Source organism: Haliotis rufescens, unplaced genomic scaffold (genome assembly GCF_023055435.1).
Source record: "Haliotis rufescens isolate VD_foot unplaced genomic scaffold, xgHalRufe1.0.p SCAF_8, whole genome shotgun sequence".
In the NCBI taxonomy this organism is placed as follows: Eukaryota; Metazoa; Mollusca; class Gastropoda; order Lepetellida; family Haliotidae; genus Haliotis; species Haliotis rufescens.
The window spans coordinates 6,492,784-6,515,649 of NW_025964372.1; the positions used below are offsets into that span (position 1 = coordinate 6,492,784).

General features: G+C 37.4%; 2 protein-coding genes across 2 annotated transcripts in view; one reads left to right on the plus strand and one right to left on the minus strand.

Annotated features, from left to right (window-relative positions):
* The window catches only part of LOC124148989 (abasic site processing protein HMCES-like), a 37,371-nt gene extending 15,117 nt beyond the window's left edge, over positions 1–22,254 (minus strand). Inside the window, exon 1 of the mRNA XM_048389392.1 lies at positions 22,220–22,254. Coding sequence (XP_048245349.1) covers positions 22,220–22,239 — 20 coding nt within the window. The 5' untranslated portion in view covers positions 22,240–22,254. The remainder of the gene's footprint in view (positions 1–22,219) is intronic.
* The window catches only part of LOC124148987 (serine/threonine-protein kinase N2-like), an 89,068-nt gene continuing 72,548 nt past the window's right edge, over positions 6,347–22,866 (plus strand). The window contains exon 1 of the mRNA XM_046520311.2: positions 6,347–6,610. Coding sequence (XP_046376267.1) covers positions 6,578–6,610 — 33 coding nt within the window. The 5' untranslated portion in view covers positions 6,347–6,577. The remainder of the gene's footprint in view (positions 6,611–22,866) is intronic.

Below are 22,866 nucleotides of genomic sequence, written 5' to 3' on the forward strand. Positions count from 1 at the left end.
TGCGATATGTTTTATGGCTAAATGGGGTTTTCAGACTTGGCGGTTATAAAAAAAAACTCTTTGTTGAGAATTGTTTAGTTCTACTTTCCTGATTTTAACGTCAGCGGATCCGTAAACCAAATAATAATGAAAAAAAACGCCATATCAACATCAAAATGAAGGTACTGTTCGAACCAGCGTTGATCAGTTCCTGATAGCCTAAGGGACGCAACTCTGCAAATGCATTGCGGCGCCTTATACTACTAAAAAGAGGCGACTAAATAGATTGGGTGGTCATTCTCGGTGATTTGTTTATTTGCGTGTCATCATACCCCGAAGGTTCGGGGAGTCATGTTGTCAATCACTGGATTGTCCGGTCCAGACTCAATATATTTAAAGGCCACCGTCATTGATTTTTGAAATAAATCATACGGGGAGAACACATCATACGCATATGAGATGCATATAAGATCTGATTTTAATGAGATTGACACCAACACAACGAAAAGATGACACATATCTTCGTAAGATACTACAATGTCTGCATATTGTATAGGGATGAACTCTGAACGCAGTCATACTGAGATCAATGCATCACAGCTCGCTGTACCTGTACGTTGAATGTCGCACTTTAAACACTAGACCAGTAAAGACTGTTTCGTAAGAAAACACGTTCAATAAGCTTTGATATAATAATGAACTGATTTTATAATGCGTGTTTGATGTCTAGAATTCTGTTATTAGATGTAAAGCATTGATGGCGCTTCACCAAGAAAGAAAGACTCTCACCAATGTCTGGATACATACGGTACTATAGTGAATGAGTGAGTATAGCTTTACGCCGCTTTTAGCACTATTCCAGCATATCATGGCGGGGGACATCTGAAATGAGCTTCACGCACTGTATACCCATGTGGGGAATCGAACCCGGGTCATCGGCGTGACGAGCGAACGCTTTACCAACTAGGCTACCCCGCCGGCCCGTCACTATAGTAAACGTATTTGTTCGGCTATCATTCACAGGCGGGTGTTTTCTCGTATTTTGTGAGCACTTAAGCTTTTCGATTCATCGCTTGTTAAATATTTTGTGAATCTTTTTATCTATCACAGGATCAGAGATACCTTACCCAGTGTTTACGGTGGTTGTGAATTTGAATTTAAAACTTGCATGGGTTGAAAATTCAGCTGGTATTAATCATCTTAATTGTAAACATTTAAACATTTGTTTTGTTTATTGCAAAGCCATTCTAGGACATTAATAATACATACGTTACTGCTGATAAGGTGTGGATAGATAAGCTTGACATTGTGCGAGACAGAACCTCTGCTGCCTACTTGTTATACTGGCAATTGAGGGAGACTCTTCAAGCTGCATCAGGGAGACAAGGAAGCATGCAGCAGAAATGGCGAGGCAAGATACGTGATGAGTATCTCAAGCATGGGTTGCTGAAGGCCATTACATGCGTCTCGTAGGTTGGTTAGTTTGTTTGTTGTTTAACGCCGCACTCAGCAATATTCCAGCTATATGATGGCGGTCTGTAAATAAGCGAGTCTAAACCAGACAATCAAGTGATTGACATCATGAGCATCGATCCACGCGATTGGGATCGTTGACATGCATCAACCAAGTTCAGCGAGCCTGACCACCGATCCCGTTAGTCGCCTCTTACGCCTGTCGTAGGAGGCGACTAATGGGATCGGGTAGTCAGGATCGGTGACTTACTTACTTGGTTGATGCCTGGCATCGTATTCCCATTGTGTAGATCGATGCGCATGATGTCAATCACTGGATTGTCTGATCCAGATTCGATTATTTACGGTCCACCGTCATATAGATGGAATATTGCGGCGTTAAACAAATAAACAAAAAGTACTGTAGTCCTCATTTTGGAAACAACTAATTATCTAATGTTATAAAATATTGAATGTAAGGATAGCAGTCTCCTACTTTTAAGTACTGGACAGTATTGTAAAAATGCACGTATTACCCATTAAGGATAAAATGATTGTGTGTAATAAATTTGGGATATTTGCACACGCGCAATTTAGCTATTCTCAGTGATGATTGATCAATTGAAGCCATATGAAGTCACAGTGCTTCCCATTTAAGAAAAATGAGACATGTCAACCAGTGTTCATGACGTCACAATTTCATAGTGAGTGAGTGAGTTGGGTTAACGCCGCTTTTAACAGTATTACAGTTATATCGCGGCGTGCAGCTTAATGTGTGAGGAAAGCCCAAAGTGATGCAAGTCTCAGACGTTTACCACTTTGGTGAAACCCACGAGCACGAGTATGGGGCTGACAAACCTAGAAACATAATCGGTGCCACCCGTGCCCCCTACAAATTCATAACATTACGTCATCTTCAGTGAAGTTTCTCTTTAGTGTTGACACTTCATACGTTTTTTCCCTTCATTTTCGCTTAATATGTCAAAGAGTAATAGCCTAGCCAAAACTTGGAATAACGGATTATCGCCTGGCAAAGGCACCATTAATTCACTCGGGACAGATAATCCGCTATTACTCGTAGCTTGTTGGTTAATAAAGATGATCATACAGGTTTATGTCTGGGAAATATACTGGAGAAATAACCTGTTTATGGCGGTGATGGAACACACAGAGAGTCATATACCAGGTGTGTTGTTGCTCACCGACTTTAAAAGGACAACTGAACTGTCGACATGGAATTTATTGATGACACCAGCATATTTTAACTTTGGGATATATATTCGTAAATGGGTAAGAAGCTTTTACATTGGAATTGAATCTTGTGTTCTGGTAAAGGTGTTTGGGTCCAATTTCTTCAGTACATATATTTCGAGGGGTTGTCGCCAAGGAGATCCCCTTTCGCCGTACTTGTTTACACTTTGCGCAGAAATACTTGCAAATAATATTATATAATAAATATAAGGAATAGCAATCATATCAAAGGAACACAAACAGGTGATGACGAAGATCTTTTGAAACAATTCGCAAATGATACGACATGCATGTTAGATGGCAGAGAACCCTGGCTGCATGACTCAAAATAAACTCAAGTAGATCTATAATTCTATATTCTAAAAGAGTTAAAAATGAGGATGCCGTTCACAATGGAAATTGGATTGGGAACAACGACTATTCTCACATTTGGGTACTAGTATATAATTTAGTTAAATCTTGAATAGATAATTAAAAGTTTTGTTTGTTTGTTTGTTTGTTTGTTGTTTAACGCCGCACTCAGCAATATTCCAGCTATATGACGGCGGTCTGTAAATAATCGAGTCTGGACCAGACAATCAAGCGATTGACATCATGAACATCGATCTACGCAATTTGGATACGATGACATGCATCAACAAAGTCAGGGAGCCTGACCACCCAATACCGTTAGTCTTCTCTTACGGCAAGAAAAGTCGCCATATGGGATTGAAGTTCTGCTCTTTGATTGGCCAGTCTCACTTTAGGGCATGATAATACTTGTTATAACAGCTGCGCATTTACTTACATTATAACCGGTGAAGATCCAGGGTTAGAATTGGTCTGAAGCAAGTCACGCTTGTCGTAAGAGGCGACTAACGGGATCGGGTGATCAATGCTCGCTGACAGCTATATGACGGTGGTCTGTAAAAAATCGAGTCTGGACCAGACAATCCAGTGATTGACATCATGAGCATCAATCCACACAATTGGGATACGATGACATGCATCAACCAAGTCAGGGACCCTGACCACCCGATCCCGTTAGTCGCCTCTTATTAAAAGTAATTATAGTGAAAAAGTGCCAACGCCTTTCAGTAGAAGTACGGCATTGAAGCCCCTTATTCTACCAGAACTTAATCATCTTTTTTCCCTTCAATATATAACTTACCAAAAAATATCATTAATAATTTTCAAAATAAGTGCTTCAAGTTGGTTTGGCGAAATAATCATGACAAGACAAAGGCACAAGGTATTAATAGCCAAAAGACGGAGCCATAGCCAAAGAACTATTTCGGCCGTAAAAGCTCTCGATGATATCACGACTTTACAAGAACACATCAACATGGTGTAAAAACAAATATTGCAACTAAATTCTCACAACATAAAAGTATTATTCTTTTCAAGAAGGAATTTGAACTGAGTTCGTTTAATTAGTGATCCAATCGTTCCCATCTTTGTAAAGAATACAAAGACATTTTGAAAAAAAATTAGTTGAAAAACATTGTTGTATAAATTGGAATTCGAAATACAGGCGAATATCTCCAATGTCTGTTTTTAACGTCGCACCCAGCAATATTCCAGCTATATGACGGCGGTCTGTAAATTATCGAGTCTGGACTAGACAATCTTGTGATTGACATCATGAGCATAGATCCACGCATTGGGAAAAGATGACATGCATAAACCACTCAGCGAGCCTTGATCACTCGATCCCGTTAGTCGCCTCTTACGACAAGCGTGACTTGCTTCAGACCAATTCTAACCCTGGATCTTCACCGGTTATAATGTAAGTAAATGCGCAGCTGTTATAACAAGTATTATCATGCCCTAAAGTGAGACTGGCCAATCAAAGAGCAGAACTTCAATCCCATATGGCGACTTTTCTTGTCGTAAGAGAAGACTAACGGTATTGGGTGGTCAGGCTCCCTGACTTTTTTGATGCATGTCATCGTATCCCAATTATGTGGATCGATGCTCGTGATGTCAGTCACTGGATTGTCTGGTCCAGACTCGATTATTTACAGACCGCCGTCGTACAAAGTAGACACAATTGTATTCTGGAATATTTCTAAGTGCGGCGTTAAACAAAAAATAAACAAACAAACAATCTCGTATACCGTCAGTACAAATCAAAGATGGTTCTTACTGGCTTTATGTGATACCATATACCGTTATTCCATGAGCCAGACCCCCAATTTTATAAAGCGTCACCACCTGGGGTGACAACATCTCACTATGATTTTTTTACGTCAGTGACAGCCATCTTGGAGTTTCAAACACCCACCTCAAATATTTTACATGACAATTCTGAAATTCGTTTTTCGACAATGTTTTGGTTTTTTTATCATAAATTGTGATGTTCAGGGACATTACTTTAAAAAATCACGTTCGTGGCTTTATTGATAAAGATTATAGTTAAAAATGTCAACAAGGTTTGGCCTCTTAGGTTTGAAACGTAGTCTCCCTTTGATCCTTCACGTCAACGGTTGAAAGTTGTGTCAAGTTTTCATTTCGACATGACATGCAATGTGGGTTCGAATCCCGGACGGGACTCAACCCAGAAAAGTACGCGAATCTGTACTTTACTCAGAAAGTGTTATCCAAAGTATAACATCTGTTACACGTCCAATAAGGATACCGCGAAGTGAAAACATTTCCGCCAACACCTTGCCAAATATTTTCCTGCTAACCACAGATGACACTGTGTAGGACAACTAAAGACACCATAAGATTGACCAATCAGAGAGCAGACCTACGATCCCATAGAACCCATTTCATACATGTTTTCTTCATTTTCTCCCTAAAATGAAGTGAGTAATATATAGTATAACTCACTCGATTATTACAGATAATCTGTACCTCGCCAAGTTCTAGCGAATTACACCATTTATTCACTCGGAACATATAATTCACAATTGTTTTAATTACTCGAAGCTCGATAGTTATTCTCTAAATATTGATAAGTTTTACAAGTTCTGGCCATGATGTCAACTGTATTTAATTCTGTAAACGTCCACATACAACAACAACAACAACAACAACAACAACAACAACAACAACAAAATAAAACCCACAAACAAACACAAAAAGTATTTCCCATGAGAATTTCATGCAGTAAGGTAGTGATTTTCTGTAATTCGCTATGCGGTGCAAAGAAAACATACATTGGCCACAAGTTAATTATTTGTAGTCAAAAGGGATGAATTGGCGGTGATTCTGATTGCATTATTGTGTTTGAAATGAAACAATTCCTCATATATTTATATGCTTTTAATTCTGGTGATATTAGCACATCTTACATGCTCTGCCAGATAACATTAGTTTACCTATATTGATATCATTAGACTTAGTGTTAAATATATAGAGACACAATTTTATGCTGGAATATTTCTGATGCGGCGTTAAACAACAAATAAACAATACTACAATTTTACTTGCACGAGCTCGCCCGCCAATTGCCATTAAGAAGATGCCACAAATAACCATTCGTAAAAAAATACTGGAATCTTTTAATGATATTTTTACTTTTCTGTGGTTTGTTTTTTTGTTTGGTCTTTTGACGATATGTATCACTTTTTGTATGTTTCAACTGAGGAAGTCTTCGATAGCCAATCAATGATCTGGTAATGCGCTTCAAGCACTTGTGAGAGGCATATGTTACGCTCAGTCTGATTGGATAATATCAAGCACATGACCTTGTTAATGTCAGCTTACTTGAGACGAAACTGTCGCTTGAAAAGGTGACAAAAAGTTGTCATATCAAGGAAATTTAATCTTAATCGGTAAAAGTAGAATCCTAAGAAGTACCAATATCGGATGTACTAAGTGTCTGTTCTTTGGAATTGGACTGAAATTCAGAATAAATACCTTTTATCCGGCTTTTTGAGAGCGAAGTGCGGCTCTCATATCCAACATGGCGGCTGACAGTGGCACCTCCTACTACATGGTAAATGTCTTTAATATTGTTGTTATTTGTTAATTTTGAAATATTTGTCATAAATAATTTCACTGTGAGACGACAGTGTTTTGCAGAAGTAAAGGGACAATTGACAACGTTCGATCTCTTCATGGTAGGTACCTACAGCTTTCTAAAGCCGAATGTTTATGAACGTGAAATGTTGACATACGACATATTTAAAATCTCAAATTTTAAATTTTTTCAACACTTATATATTTGTTTTATCGTTGAAATGACAAACAGACATTCCATTAGCCATGAATGGTTTGAAACCAACTTCATGCTGTGTACAGGGAGACAATGAATATCGCCAATTAGTCTAAACATTGTCTCTAGTTTGGCCATAAACCTTGCTTGACACTACACAGAATAACGTATGTTTTTCTCTGTTGACGTCAGAGAACAGTGTGTGTTGTTTATCTTGTCTTTTAAGTCGATGGAACTTTGTTGTATTTTCAATATCAGATCGCATTTTCTGTGCATTAAAAAGAGAAAGTCAAGTGCAAATCTGTGTTTCAGATCGGTTCATTTTCCTCGACACAGTTTACAGATTGTTGTCCAAATGTCCTAAAAAGTTTTTTTCAAATTTTGGAATGATGTAGACGAATGTCCTTTCAAGAAATCATGAAATTGTCCTCATGTCATTTGTCCCAAGAGGATTCACTGCCAAGATGAGGCATAAGTGTCTACCATCTTGCACCCTTCAATTATTTTTGGAGCAATATTTTTGTACATGTTTCAAGAAGTAAACATCTGGTCTAGATTAGATATTTCATATGTACATGATGAATGGATTCGTTCACAGAATGTATTCTGTAGACAACCCATCAATGCATCATTAGTTGCGAATCAACATTTGAACAGCTATCATGACTATCTCAATAGTATAATTATGACTTTTATAGTTATACTTACCAGATCTAGATAATTTTCCCTTAGCAAGAATATATTTATTTTTCAGCTTTGAGAATTAATATCTATGGCCTTAACCCAAAAAGCCAGACACAGAAAAGTCAGATAACAAATGCTTCTGTGAGATTATGTGACCATTTTCATCAAGTGGACGATTTTTCTAAACACACTAAATATGAAATGGACAATCTTTTTGTGAAATTATTATATTATATAGGAATAAGAGAAGTTGTCAGTTGACATTGTTTGCAATCAGTTTGTGTTTGTTGTCACAGACAAGAGTGGTGTCTGGCTTCATTGTGAATCTGATACTGTTATTGGTTATTGTACACTGTGCAACACTCAATTTGAGGGTGACATTTTTTATCATAATGATATCAGTAATTGAAACTATTTTGAGTGGGTTGTCAATCTGAATTTATGGAATCACTAACAACAGCCTTTAAACAAAATATGGTGGTCTTTACTAACTAAGCAAGCCTTGCAAAGATTATGTTCAACAATGCACGTCACTATTATGATGTCATATCACTCATTGTGATGCAAAAAATATGAAGTCACATTCGTATATGGAAAAGCACCAAATAGCAAGCTAACTGTTGTCCTCAAAACTTGAACATGTTGAAGTACATTCTCTTTGTAGATTCCTATTCTGCATGAAATGTATCGCCACACAGCCTTGATGATTGATGAAATCCGCAACTTTGCATTTTGTACTAGCCTATAATTGTACATATATTCTTAAATATGCCTACCGACAATGATTGTAAAAGAAGTACTATTCTAAAAATGTCAGCTTCTGCCAAGTCTGCAGTGATGTTGCCATCAAATAGGCTGTTTCAATAAGAGGGTTTTTTATTGTGATTTAACACTTCTTATACACGCATTATACACGCCATAATGAGTTTTGATGTTTTTGTCCCCAACGCAAAGAATTACTGTGAGCATGTATCACCAAAAATAACATGTCAACAAATCCATCCTGAAGTACGCTAATTAATGATGTAATTACACTGTCTGGTTGCAAAAAGAGTTCACTTTATAACTGGACATAAGTTTGTAACCTATTTTAATGTTTTTCTTAAAAATTTCATTCAATATTGTTTACATTTATCAATGTGATAAAACGTGTGTACAGCTGATTGCTGCTTCCAGCTCCCTTTACGAGAAAATACACATGGTAATCGTAATCTCATCAATATAAAACAATGCCTAGTGGAAGTGGAAATACAATTTTAACAGTAAGTCATCGTTTCTAGTGCTACCCTAGAGGGGGGTGCACATTATACAATAGTCTTACATGTGCAACGAAAGAAGTATTATTGATTCCTGAACTGTTTGCATGAGAGGAGCAGTGGATATATAAAATGAAATACAAGATTAATCCATTAAATTCCATTCAGTACTCAGAGTGTACTCTTAACTTTTGCCAGTACTACTATATTGAAATGATAAGGAGTACTGACTCCTGATGCTGAAAAAATATCTGCAGCCCTGAATGTGGACATTTTAGCTGACTGAAGAAGAGCAAGCAAACTTTTACGAGACACTAGGGTTTCAAGTTTGTGCTATTATGAGGCATCTGTGACTGCTAGATTTGAGCATTGGAACTCTGTCTGAAGTCGCAGACTGCCTTTGTCTTTCTAATGTCGTAAGAGGTGACTAATGGGATCGGGTGGTCAGGTTCGGGAACTTGGTTGATACATGCCATTGTATCCCAATTGCTTAGATTGATGCTCATGATGTCAATCACTGATTGTTTGGTCCCTAGTCGATTATTTACAGACCGCTGCCATTCAGGTGGAATTTTGCGAAGTGCTGCGTAAAACAACAAACAAAATTCTAATGGCAGGCTGTTCTGCATGCAACTACATACTCAAATAGTATTTGTTTGGTATATATAAATGTCCACTTGATCATCATAGTTGCTATCATGTTGTTGACGTGTTTCCTTTTTCACTCTGAGCAGAGCAGGAAAGAGTTTTTGCAACTTCCTGTTAAGCTTCACAAAATATATGAATTGTGTCATAGGAAAACGAAAGAGTAAAACTAGCATTTACGTTTTGGCCACAGAAAATATATGTGATACGTTAACATGGTTAAGCATTATGAAAAATCTGACAATTGTTTGAGAATGTCAAGGTATTCTATTTTCAGTTTTCATTGGGAAAAAGTTTATTTCGTAAAGACCCTGGATTTTGCTAAATTGGTCTAAATTGGAAATATTTGTGGAAACGGTTCCCTGCACTCAAAGCTAGACCCAAGTGCCAACTCGAATGACAATCTGGTGTTACATAACGTGTGCCACTATCTAACACCAGATTGTCATCATAGTTAACTCCTGGGTCTAACATAGATGACAATCTGGTGTTACATGGTGTGTTGACCCGTGAACAATGTGGGTTACAATTGATCTTCAGCAACCCATGCTTGTCATTAGAGACGACTAACAGGATCGTCTGGTCATCATCCTCACTGACTCGGTTGATGCCTGTCATCGTATCCCAATTGTGTAGATCAATGCAGCTCATTATGTCAATCACAGGATTGTCTGGTCCAGACTCTATTATTTACAGACCCCCGTCATATTGCTGGAATGTTGCTTAGTGCAGTTTTTAACAACAAACAAACATGGTTTGTGACAGGGCAGATAATGCGTCCTCATGGTGTTGATTGTGGTATCAGACATTTTTTTACAGCCACCATGATATATGCAGCTGGAATATGTACTGACTCAGACTATGGCAATGTATGTTGTGAAACAACCTGTACGAGGCTGTTGCTGAGCATGCTTGGGGATATTCACTCACCTTGCTCCAAGTTGCTTTCTCCATGCTCACACATTAAGCATATTCCAGCTCATCAGTTATGATATCAATTATAAGTTACTATTATTGCATGGATAGAAATTAGCAAACCTCATCGTCATGGCCATCACTATCTTCCAAAGGCAAGGGAGTTAACTGACTATTAAAGTCCAGTTTCCACCCTTGCTGAACTAAGATGGAATTTCAGAGTTATTTTTTGGCTGAATTAATGAGTCTATGCATAGTCAAATCAAAATCTTGTAATGAGGTCAACATCCAGTTCATAAACAACATGTTGACTGGCCTGCAGATTTCAGTCGATCGCAGGATTTGCAAAGCATGTGTACCGTCAACAGGGTGGCCACATATATTGCAAATCTTTTCATGTTTTGAATCAAAGTGCTCAAGTGAATTGACACACTTCGCGAGGAAAGACCTGTTTTAATTACAATATAGATTTTGATTATTGATCAGATCGTCTTGACTTATTGTCACCATTTTTGTAAAGCAAATGCAAGTGATGTGAGAGGTGGAATCTGATTGGTCAATAGGAGGGACTCAGAAGGGACATAACTTGTAATAGCCACTGGTGGCCCTACGATTAAGCCACAAAATTCCAGCCTAATACGGTGAGAGTGGAAATGGTTCTTTTATAGTCAGTTAACTCCCTTGCCTCGGGAATATGAGTCATTATATTCAATCCCTGGGTGGACCCTGGGGACCAAGGCTACAGTCAGGTGCCCCCAACACCCATTGCTGGTCATGAGAGGTGTCTAATGGATCAGGTGTTTAGGCTCAATGGTTGATTGGATGTCACGGCATGGATTGTTACTCACTACATAAAATTGTCTTGATTATTTACAGGCCTTCATACCTGAGTTTCAATCAATTATCAATAATTATTGGAGAAGTGACTGTGAGCAAATACGCAAAAAATCCAAACGAAATGAACATATTTGAGTGAGTGGTAAACGTTTATTCATGGATTACTTTGTGTACATTTGAGACAACAATAATAGTTGCTTTCCATCTTCAGGTATTGACATGATTGACAATAAGAACTCCATTTCGGTAAATGTATACTTTAATTCATCCCAATAGTTTATGTGAAATATCGATGGCACAATTTTCATATCGATAATCAACCATAATTCTGACTATCAATCTTTCTATCTTAATATCTACGTCTGTTTTGTGTAGTCTCGATGGCCTAAGCGGGCACTCATCGGTTATTATCTATCATTAAAACATCACTATTTACAAATATACTTGCATCAGTGTAATTCGCTCTAATAATCAAACTATTATTACGCATCATTCATCAATTATTAACACACACGAGAGACAACCTCTTCACAAATATACAAACAGAAATATAATTCGCTCTAATCCTCAAACCATTTTTCATATTGCTCACTTCACACGCAGAGGCAGAAAAAAGTTCCTCCTAAATCTTTGTGCATGAACATGATGTAAGTGAAGGTACGGAGCCTGCTTACCAGTTGGTCTTGAGCACTTGCCATGTAGATAAGTTCGCTTTCATCTGATGCGGGGAGTATAAATACATGAGAAGAAAATGATGATTGATTGCAGGGAACTGTGAAGATACAGCGATGTCTGGCGTATTCAGTGTCAGTTTCACTTAAGGCTGGAGAAAATTTTTCCTGGTACATTTGGGCAGTGTGACCTATAGGGATTGAATTGTGTCTTGATGTGCAGGTTAATATGCACTATTTGTTGTCCAATATCCTGAATATGGACATGATGGACAATTAAGAAACATGCATGTCTTTCAATTCTTTTTTAACTGTTCAAAATCTTCCTGAGGCAAGGGAGTTAACTGACCCTGAAAGTTTAGTTTCCACCCCATCTTCATGAGGCATAGGTATTAACTGTCTATAAAAAGTCCAGTAACCACACTTGCTGATCTAGGCTGGAATTCCGGAGTTACATTTTGGCTGGACTAACGAGTCTATGCATAGTCAAATCAAAATCGTGAAACGAACTAGATGTCCGGTTCGTAAACAACATAGATTTCAATGTGCAAGTTTCGATTGACTGCAGGTTTTGCAAAGCATGTGAACTGTCAACTGGGCGTCGACAGATAATTTACAAATCTTTTCATGTTTTTAATCAAGGTGCTCAAGTGATTTGATGCACTTTGCGGGGTAAGACCCATTTTATTACAATATAGATCTTGAATTTTGATCAGATCGTTTTGACAGGGCGCCGCCATTTTGTTTGAAGCAAATGCAAGTGATATGATAGATGGTACCTGATTTTGTCAATAGGAAGGACATAGAAGGGACATAACTCGTAATAGCCGCTACAATCAACATGATCAAGCCTGGAAATTCAAGCCTAATTCGGCCTTTGACTTGGGGAATATGCTTCTATTCATGCTAAACTGGGCTGGAAATCCCAGCCCAGTCCAGTTCCCACCCTTGCGGAGCTTGACTGGGATTTCCAGTCTAGTTTAGCAAGGGTGGAAACTGGACTTTTATAGTCAGAGTGAACTCCCTTGCCTTTGGAAGATGCAAGACTGTTGAAGAGGCAGTACAGAAGCCTTCTGTGACTTTAACCACTATTCTGAAGCCCGTGTCTAGTAAACTTCCATTAGGTCTAGTAAGCTTCGTTACGCTAATAAAAGTAAGCTAATAAGAGTCTGGATGATAACACTAAAATATACCATGATGCACTAAAAATGCTGCCAAGTGCCAAGTTCAGGCTATTACTAGTAGTAGACTCAGACATCATTGGTTCAGACTGCAGTTGTAGCACAAGGTTTCTAAGCATGCAAAGAATGTAACCTGGTAAAGTGTAAACATCAGTTAATGAAACAAGTATTCTCTACTTTAGTTGTATTAACGTCACAAAGAATATCAGAAATAGTATTTCATCAGCCGCTGTGAACAGCAATAGCAATATATATGGCTACATTTGAGCCGCCACACCCCACCTACTCAAAATATATTTCCTATTTCCTCCCATTCCAAACTAGGGTAGGTTAGTTGTTTTTGTGTGTTTTTGTTCACTTTTGTGTTTCTTCTTTACACATAGCTCCAGATAGTATTTTTAGCCATTAAATATATACTCACAAGTTACCATTCACATTGGGTATTGATAGATTTCATTGGGTATTCAATATGTCTATATTTACTTAAATCCAGTCTATTTGGTATTTTTACACCATGAATACAGACATATGAACAAGATAAAAATTAATTAATTTTATTTTCTATGTTTGTGTGCCGCCCAAAGTGTGGAACATGTCACATTAACTCTACACCAATATACCCGTCTAATTTCCAATAAGCATGATAAGCAAGACGCAGTGTCTTTTTTATGCATTAGTGGGGGTGGTAGGGTAGCCTAGTGGTTAAAGTGTTCGCCCGTCGTGCCAAAGACCCGGGTTCGATTCCCGACATGGGTACAATGTGTGAAGCCCATTTGTGGTGTCCCCTGCTGTGATTTTGCTGGAATATTGCTAAAATCGACATAAAACCATACTCACTCACTCACTCATGCGTTATTGTCTGAGTTCGTGGATGTGTAATGCCTGCCAATAAGGATCTATAAAGAAATACAGGTATCCAAGCTGAAAAGGATACATATAGGTAATAAACAGTGTTGTTATACAAGGGTTCTGAAATAGCTCTTGTCCATCTGTAATAAGGGCTGGGATGATACACCATCTTGCAATCCAATACGTATCACGATACCTTGCTCACAATCCGATACATATCACAATACTTGTAAGTGAGGATAAGAATTTATGGATGAACAACTTCTTTATTACAATAAAACATGCATCGGTGTATCCTCCCACCACTATTTGTAATGTTGATTTTATTTGGCACATTTTACACAAATATGCCATACAGCTGGAATATTGCTGAGTGCGGCGTTAAACAACAAACAAACAAACAAATATGAAGCTTATCTAGACCTCTCTTTAATAAGTACCCAATAGACAGGACCCCGGGGATAAAAATGTACCCCCAAAATATCAATACGCAATGTGTATGACAATGTTAGTACATATAGAATACTAGACGAGCTCCCTTGTAATGCCAATTTTGTGAAACAAGTGAATAGTTCTGATATCTGAAGAACTAAAGTGAGTCAGATACCAGAACTATTCACAAAATCCATAAACATGGTATCACACGGGATCTCGTTTAGTATGTTATTTATTACTTGCTGTTTATAAAATCAGTTAAAAAGTTTTACTGTCGTGTGTGTATTTGCAGACATCTAGGCAATCCACAGCTTACTGAAGTTGAGTTTAACAAATTAATACTTCAAACTTGTCAAAAGTTGATACTTATTAATTTAATACCATACAACGGCTCACCTTAGAATTAAGGCATCTTTTCCACAAAGCTATCATAGAACTAAAGCCATTGTAAGTCCCATTCTTCAACATAGACTTATGACTGTCATTGCCCTACGATCGCTTTGTGGAACGGGACCCTGCATCACAAAGTTTACAATCACATCACAATTCCCTATGACATAATTTGTGGAATTTTTTTTGCATGAGCCACTGGCAAAACAATGCCATATGACGTCAGCCTAGCAATAGAGTTACAGGGGTCACCGAGTGTGCATAAACTCCTCATTGATCTATCAATATACATGCGCTGCTATTGAAAAAGCCCAGGGATGTTGGGAGTTTTCAATATTTGTTAGTCGAACTTGTTCCTGCAGTACATAAGCATACACATTGGTATTACCCAATGTGAAATACGGCTGTATGTTATTGAACGGGTGATCTTTTCAAGGGCTAATAATAATGTACCAGTAAATACTCAATGCTAGATAAAAATTGTTGAGCACTGATGTATTTTTGACAAGGAAGAAATACTTATACAGATGCTTATATGGGACTATATCGCCTATTTGCATTATCCTATCAGTCATGTTAGCTGATAAGCTTGTGTATGCTGTGGACATGGTGGAGCGTATTTGTATACATGCTGATCTGCTTGATAAGGCAATGTTTACTAAGGCAAGTTATGTCAACAAACTCGAAGTCCGTGGGTGTGTTTATACAGTATACGCAACCATTGGACATTGTTTCATAGTGTTTGTTGTTTACTATGTATAAATCCTTTATTCAGAATTTTCCTATACTAATTTAGCTCAAGACCATATATTTAATACAACAATCACCCTATTCCATTCTTATTCTGTTCTTAGGGATAGCAGAGAACATTTTTATTTAATCTAATACATATTATGGTGCAATACTTTAATAAGAATTGATACAGAGTATTTTTCAGCAGTAATCTCGACAGTTCAAGTGGTATGATTCAGAGACCTTATATGAAAATGTTATGGCAAAAACTCGTTGACCCTTAGACCTACCTAATCAGCGCTTGAAATTAAAGAATGAAAGTCAAGTCGAAAAGTTTGTACGTTTTAAGTGTCCGTGGGTTGGTTATTATTTATCATTTTATGTTTATTTTCTAAATATTCCTGTTAGTTGAGAGAACAATTTTTTGGGCTGTGTTCAGATTGGTGGATAAAATTGCAGACTGCATTTTAACAAATTATTGCAAATAATTGTCATCTTATGATCCTGTTTGTAAGAAAATTAAAGTCTTTATTGTCTCTCATGAAGTTTTAATACAAATATAGTGGTTGTTAATTATAATGAAAGAATGATTTGTTCAGCTTTTGAGGTTGAAATAGAAGGTTATTTATGTAAAACTTCCATGTTGTTTAAACAATCAAAGCTGTAGAGAAAAATCTCAATCCATTTGATGTGTTTGAAACTGAAACAAGGTAATTGACATGATGGATTGTCTTAGTGTCAAAACGTCTCAATTTATGTACATGTACATAGCATTTAAACTTAGCTAAGACAATTGAAAGGGACCCTCCTGATACAGGGAAAGTTTCCTCTGAAAACATGTAGAGTGGATTGCGTTCAGAGGCTTGCTAATAGTGAATATGTCAATAACACAATGTGTCTATGACAATAGCCACTTCCGTTACCTGTTGAACATTGCTGTCACAGCAAGCATAGAATGTCAATTTCATCCTGTGTGACTGTGATGCCTTTTGTGTGGCTGTAACCATGCTCTATGTTGGATTAATGAGCTATAGGCAACACCTGGAAGTGAGTACGTGTCACACAGACAGGTCATCGTCAGTAATAGCAATATACATGGGTGATGTGGGTCTACATGTCTTTATCAGTTCTAATGTTCATGGTACATCAGGTTTTTGTCGGGGCCAATGAGAAGTTTCCATTGCCTATACAGACTAAGTGGCACTCTTGTAACTCATAATCTTAAATAAATATAATGGTTTGTGGTAGGGCTCGGACAATACACCAACTGTGACATCCTTACTCACGATCCGATATGTATCAAGATACTTGCATGTGCTCTAAGCATGCTTAGCTGTGGTGCGTAAGCCAACTTTTTCATAGACAGGATGGCCAAATACCTGACACACTGATGATTTACAGTTGGCAGGGTGAAGTATGGCACAACAAATGAAAATATTTATGTTTTCACTATTAACTTGCACAACTGATAAGTGTTTAGTGGAACAGTTATTAAAGCAAATATTTAAGGTCAGAATCGATATTTTTTACTTAGTGTGTAACTGTGATAGATACTTGTATTCTGAGAAGTAAAAAATCCTGACCCACCGATGCATCGGCGTATCGCCCCACCACTAGTTAGTGGTCATGATGATGATGATGATGATGTTTATTTGTGATGGTTATTGGCTAGTGGTGGGACAATACACTGAGCATCGGTGGATTCCCATTTGTTACTTCTTGATACAAGTATCAATCACAATCACACACAAAGTAAAAAGTTTCAATTCTTACCTTAAATGTATTCTTTAATAAATGTTACACCAAACACTAATTACAAGTGAAATTGAGCAGTGAAAACATAAATATTTTCATCCATTGTGCCATGCTTGACACTGCCAACTGTAGATCGCTAGCGTGCAAGGTATTTGACCTTTCTGTCGATGAAAAAGGTGGCTTATGCACAGAAAAATATCGTGATGCGTATCAGATCGTGAGCAAGGTATCATGATATGTATGGGATCACACAGTTGGTGTATCATCCCAGCCATAGTATTTGCCATCAACAATGATCAACATTGTTGCAATGTACGTGAGTGGTGAGGTTGTTCATTTCTTGACATCAGTTCTTGACCTTTTCGGGCACAAGTTTGTACTTATTAAAGGAGGTTGTCAATTTAATGACTGTTAATAGGTAATCGTTTACTATAATGTCTATGTGTGATGAGGCTTTTCATTTCTTGAGCTGAGTGCTTGACTTTTAAAGCACATATGTTATGTTTATTAAAGGAGGTTTTCAATTTAAGAGACTGTTAATGCTTGTTGTAAATCAACTCTGAAGTGAAACATTTGTATTTATTATGTGTCCGTGAGGACTTGGCCTATTTAAAACTTACGCTGTTATTAAACTATTTTATAACATCACATGCAGATGGAACTAAACACACATCTGCTCATTCGACTGGGCAACTGTAACCTGCAGTGTATTCCTAGACGGATAATCTATTCACACTAGACCCTTCTCTTTTTCATAAAAGACCAGAGGTGCATAGACCCACTATGTTTCTCACTGGAATATGTCAGGTCCGTGAGTTTTTGTATTTCCTGTGATCTATGGCAGGCCTTGCAAACAAATGTTTGAAATAGAGGATATGGACGCACACTTATGTCCGGTGGTAGTGCAAGCATAGTGGAAGTATAAGGTGCAGAGCATCACGTAAAAACAAAATGTTCCTGGCCACATCTACTTTGACCAAGTGGACAGTAATAATGTCGCCCCGACGTCAAGCAATGCAATCTTGTATTCGTGAATGGTGCGCCAAAGTTGGAATAGATAATGTAGCTTAACAGTAAGTCCAACCAATCTGCTGACTTGTATGAAATCACATTGCCAACATGATATGAGTGGATTGTCTTTATTCATCTATACTGAACTGAGCTTGAAGCTAGCTGTACCAGTGAAACTAGAATGCCAATAATTTGAGCTTGGTGATGTTTGTGTGTACATGTGTCTAATAATGAACCTGAATTTATGGAGTCAGCATCTTATTGTTTCATATGATCCATCTCCAAGAAAGCTACATGCTGAACAACATTTGAAATTGTCCCTATTCCTATAGTCCTTGCCAAACTACCCGACAGTTAAGGTATCATAGGGACTAGAAATTTGGCATTATTAAGGATTTTGCTATATGTTATCATTATAAAGACTAGTAGACTAAACTGTTTGTTTCTATTGCTGCTTTATTGCTAGGTTGCTGACCCGTGAGGATCCAGGTTAGAATCGGCCTTCAGCAACCCTTGCTGTTGTAAAAGGCGACTATGCTTGTGGTAAGAGGTGACTGACAGGATAGGGTGGTCAGGCTCGCTGACTTGATTGATGCATGTCTTTGTATCCCAATTGGGAAGATCGTGAAATCAATCACTGGATTGCCAGGTCGAGACTCGATTATTTAGAGACTGCTGTCATATAGCTGGAATATTGCCGAGTGCGGCGTTAAACAACAAACAACAAACAAGCAAGCTAGGTTGCTTCTTGAGAGAACAGGACCAGTAACGTTGTTGTTTTCATACGCAACCCTTGTACCAGCAACGTCTTGCTACACTCTTCCCCATTGGATACTGATTGAACATGTGCTCGTTGTAATAAACATGATAAACAAGGTTTAATCTATATTTGTTGATTTCCCTCATGTTGTACCTTGTATGACATCCCAGTTGTTTGCTCATGGGAAGTAGGGTCGTGTAGGACATTTGTCAATAATAGTTGAACCAAGGCCAGTAAGCCAGTGGTCGACAGTATGAGCAAGCATCAGTTACAAGGACTTATTCTACCTCGGAATCCTCATGGATCCTCAAGAATGGCTTACATTTCCAATATAATATGTACAAATGTCACACAGATCTTATCAGATTGGGAGCGAAGTAATCATGTTTTCAATCTGTAGGCATTGCAAACCATAGCTTCCCCCTTAGATGTACGTATTGGTATCGCCGACTTTAGACGCTAGTACGAGTCTTGTTAGATCTCTTCTGGTCTAATAGCTAATTTTACTCCACAATCAGCTAATACTACTCCATAAACCTAATACAAAATCTGCTGCAATTAATGCAAACATACAGTAGACATGGTAGAGGTGAAGTGTTACATTGGCGCATCGCAAGTTTTCATGTGACAATATGATACACATACGTTTTTCTGTATCGGTACGAGACAATACACTTGATAAAGTATATGACTAACAACTCGTTTAATGCTAACAGCCCCCACCCCCCGGCATTTTTTGTCAGTCAAATATTGTAATATGTGTTAATTAGTGTTAATTAGTGTTTCAACTGCACTACTCAAAACGAGTGCCCTGAAATATTTATTGTTAAGAAGTTTCTATGTGGTTTTATGTTAATGTGCATATCGTAATATGTATTTCACCTCTGTCATACAGGGCTCGTAGAAGGTTTTGGTATAACCTGGTATGGTCAAACATTTGGTTTCTGTTGTTACTTAATCTATGACTGACTATAAGTGCCTCTCTTTGAGTCACACATGAAACTGGAGCAGTGGGTCTCTGTATATTTATGCATTAGCTTCACACTATTTGACACCTGTAAAGTTACAGTTTCCTCTATAGATTTTGACAGCGGGAAATTGAATGTCACTGCAGCAGGCTCAGTGCACTGCCATGTTAAAATGACAACCTCAATTATGATGGCTGTTAGAAATGTGTGTGTGTGTGTGTGTGTGTGTGTGTGTGTGTGTGTGTGTGTGTGTGTGTGTGTGTGTGCTACTTTAGCCATGTGATAATTGCTTAGTGATGTTTATAATTGACATGTGGCTTAGTCGCAGACTGAAATACTGTTGCAATTATGTCTGAACCTGGAAAAGAAGAGGCTGTTTAGATTTGAAAAGCCATAAACATGATGAAGAAACAGATTGGCAGCAATTTTGTTTAGTTGCTTTACAAAGAGTATTTAATCTTCTTTTCTGACTCGTTGCATGAGAATTTTGTCATGGTGCCATATCGGATGAAGTTTTCATCATCATGTTCATCTCAGCTTGTTATGGTAATTGTTACAAATTGCTTATCTGCTAACTATGTATGGCTCGGAAACAGAAAAGGTCCACACTCCCCTCAAATCCCTCCAGTGGAAGATATCAAGAAGAAAAATGTGTCTGTGTAATCCAAGGTTTCTACTATCATGCCAAAAGATCTTGCGTCTTGAAATGGTCTCTTTTTCATTGTCCATAGATTTTAGTGTTAGTAATGGGACTTTCTTAGCTGAATATCCTTGACCAAACAATATTTTCCAGACTCAGGCTGCAAATTGAATATTTTCTTCCAGTTACAAAACCAATTTCTTTGTTAATCATGACAACTTAGACTAACATCTAGTCTCTGAAATGAACATATCGTACATAAAAAAACAGTTGTTCAGTTATCTTAATAAAAATATAATAAAAAGGAGCCCAGTGATACTGCAGTGATCTAGACTTGCCAAACATTATAGACTTGCATGAGCTGTATTTGATATATATTTGTATCAGGGTCTGTAAGACAGACTAATGACAACTATGAACATGATGAACCATTGTTCCTGGTGATACTTTGGTGCACCACTTGACATGGACCAGGCACCATATTTCAGTGATGCTCAAATGTGCATACAACACTAATGAGTAGTGTTGGAAAATACATTTGTCAAAGCAGTTGATCATGAGCTCTCAGTTGGGCAGTGTTCCAAATTCAGATGCTTCCCTGACCAGATAAGACAGATGATATAGTAACTGTTGGTTTATTTGTTTGTTTTCATGTGATGATCAATTGACGTACCATTTTGACTGTTGTTTGGTGGGTCAATTGACGTACCATTTTGACTGTTGTTTTTGGTGGGTCAATTGACGCACCATTTTGACTGTTGTTTGGTGGGTCAATTGACGTACCATTTTGACTGTTGTTTGGTGGGTTTGGCGAGGATGTCTTTGTGTTCATGCTCCAGATGGGACATTGTCTATGTTGCGTTGCCTCAAAATGAACAAACATCACATTCTTCCAACAAACTTTCTTAGCTTAAATTCTTTCCAAATTTTTATGTTTTGTTGCAAATAGGCAGAATGCACTCTAGAAAAGCATCAAGTTTCTTTGAGTTTTTATGTGTCTTTTGAAAAAAAGAATCATTTTCAAAAATCAAAGGACATGAAAATAAGATATGTCAATAAATATTTCCCTTAAGACTTTTTCTGTGCCACCAAAACATGGCAAATTGAAATCAGATTTTATCATTTTTCATTCATGAATTGTTATAGCTTTCATAAAGTGACTATTTTGAAAGGAAAACTTTGACTGTGTGTGATTATCGACACTTTGCAGCTGTCGAAGTTATCTTGCCATTGTATGTGTATTGTTTCCTGCACAATTTGCAGATGGCCTCATTATGAATTTTAGTTTTGACTATGGAACTTCAGTTTCAGTTTCTAATCTGTAATTCTTGCCCACTATAGTCTATTATCAGAACTTCAAGCAACATTTGTTTCAGGACCCCCTTAAAAATGAGTTTCTGGTTTCCCCGACAGACCCTAATCTGAAGCACCGACCCTTAACTTATTAAAAAAATTTTTTTTAAAAGTTGCACCATAACTATATCAGAAACCTGAAATATTCTGTATTTTATGTCACTTGCGTAAACTTATTGCAGTTCTGTAATAAACGAGTCATTATCCTCATTTTAAAGCAGGCTTTTACTGACATACTAAAATTATCTTTAAAAAATGATAATTAATAATGCATTTTTGGAAAAAAAACTGAAATTGGAAACACATACTTTTTGTTGTTGGCCTCCATTGCAAGGTTTTGTAAAATCAGGCTTTTGTCTGTAGCTGATGTCAATGGCCTGTCATTCTGGTCAGGGCAAATGATAAATGGAAGGGAAATATACTTGATACATGTCAAGAGCCAGCTCTTGAAATCAACGAGAGTCGAGAGTCGTACATGACATAGTCATATATCATTGAGTGCAATAGACATGGCATTTCATGATTTGGTCGTTATGACACATGTCAGGTTCACTAATAAAGGATTAAGTTTGACCTTTGTTATATTGGAAATGTGTATGTCTAGATTCTTAGTCATATACAACTTGTTGACATTTGTTTTGTGAGTTCTTGGACTTATAGTGTATGATGGTGTATTGCAAGTTGAAATTGTTTTGCAATATTTTTTAAAACAGTTGTATCAGTATTAATTTGTGTTGAAAAAATTATGACAGGTTGTGAAAGGGAGGTAACTCTAGTTCTCTTGAAGCATTGATGATCAAAATGTTTGATCAATATACAAGATGTTTAGTGCCGTATTTAATGTAGTGGATGTCATGTTTTTATTGACTGTTTCAGGATATTATTGCTATTTTGTTTTTATTACAGTTAATGATAATATAATCAACATAAGCATTGATAAGAAGGCTGGATAATT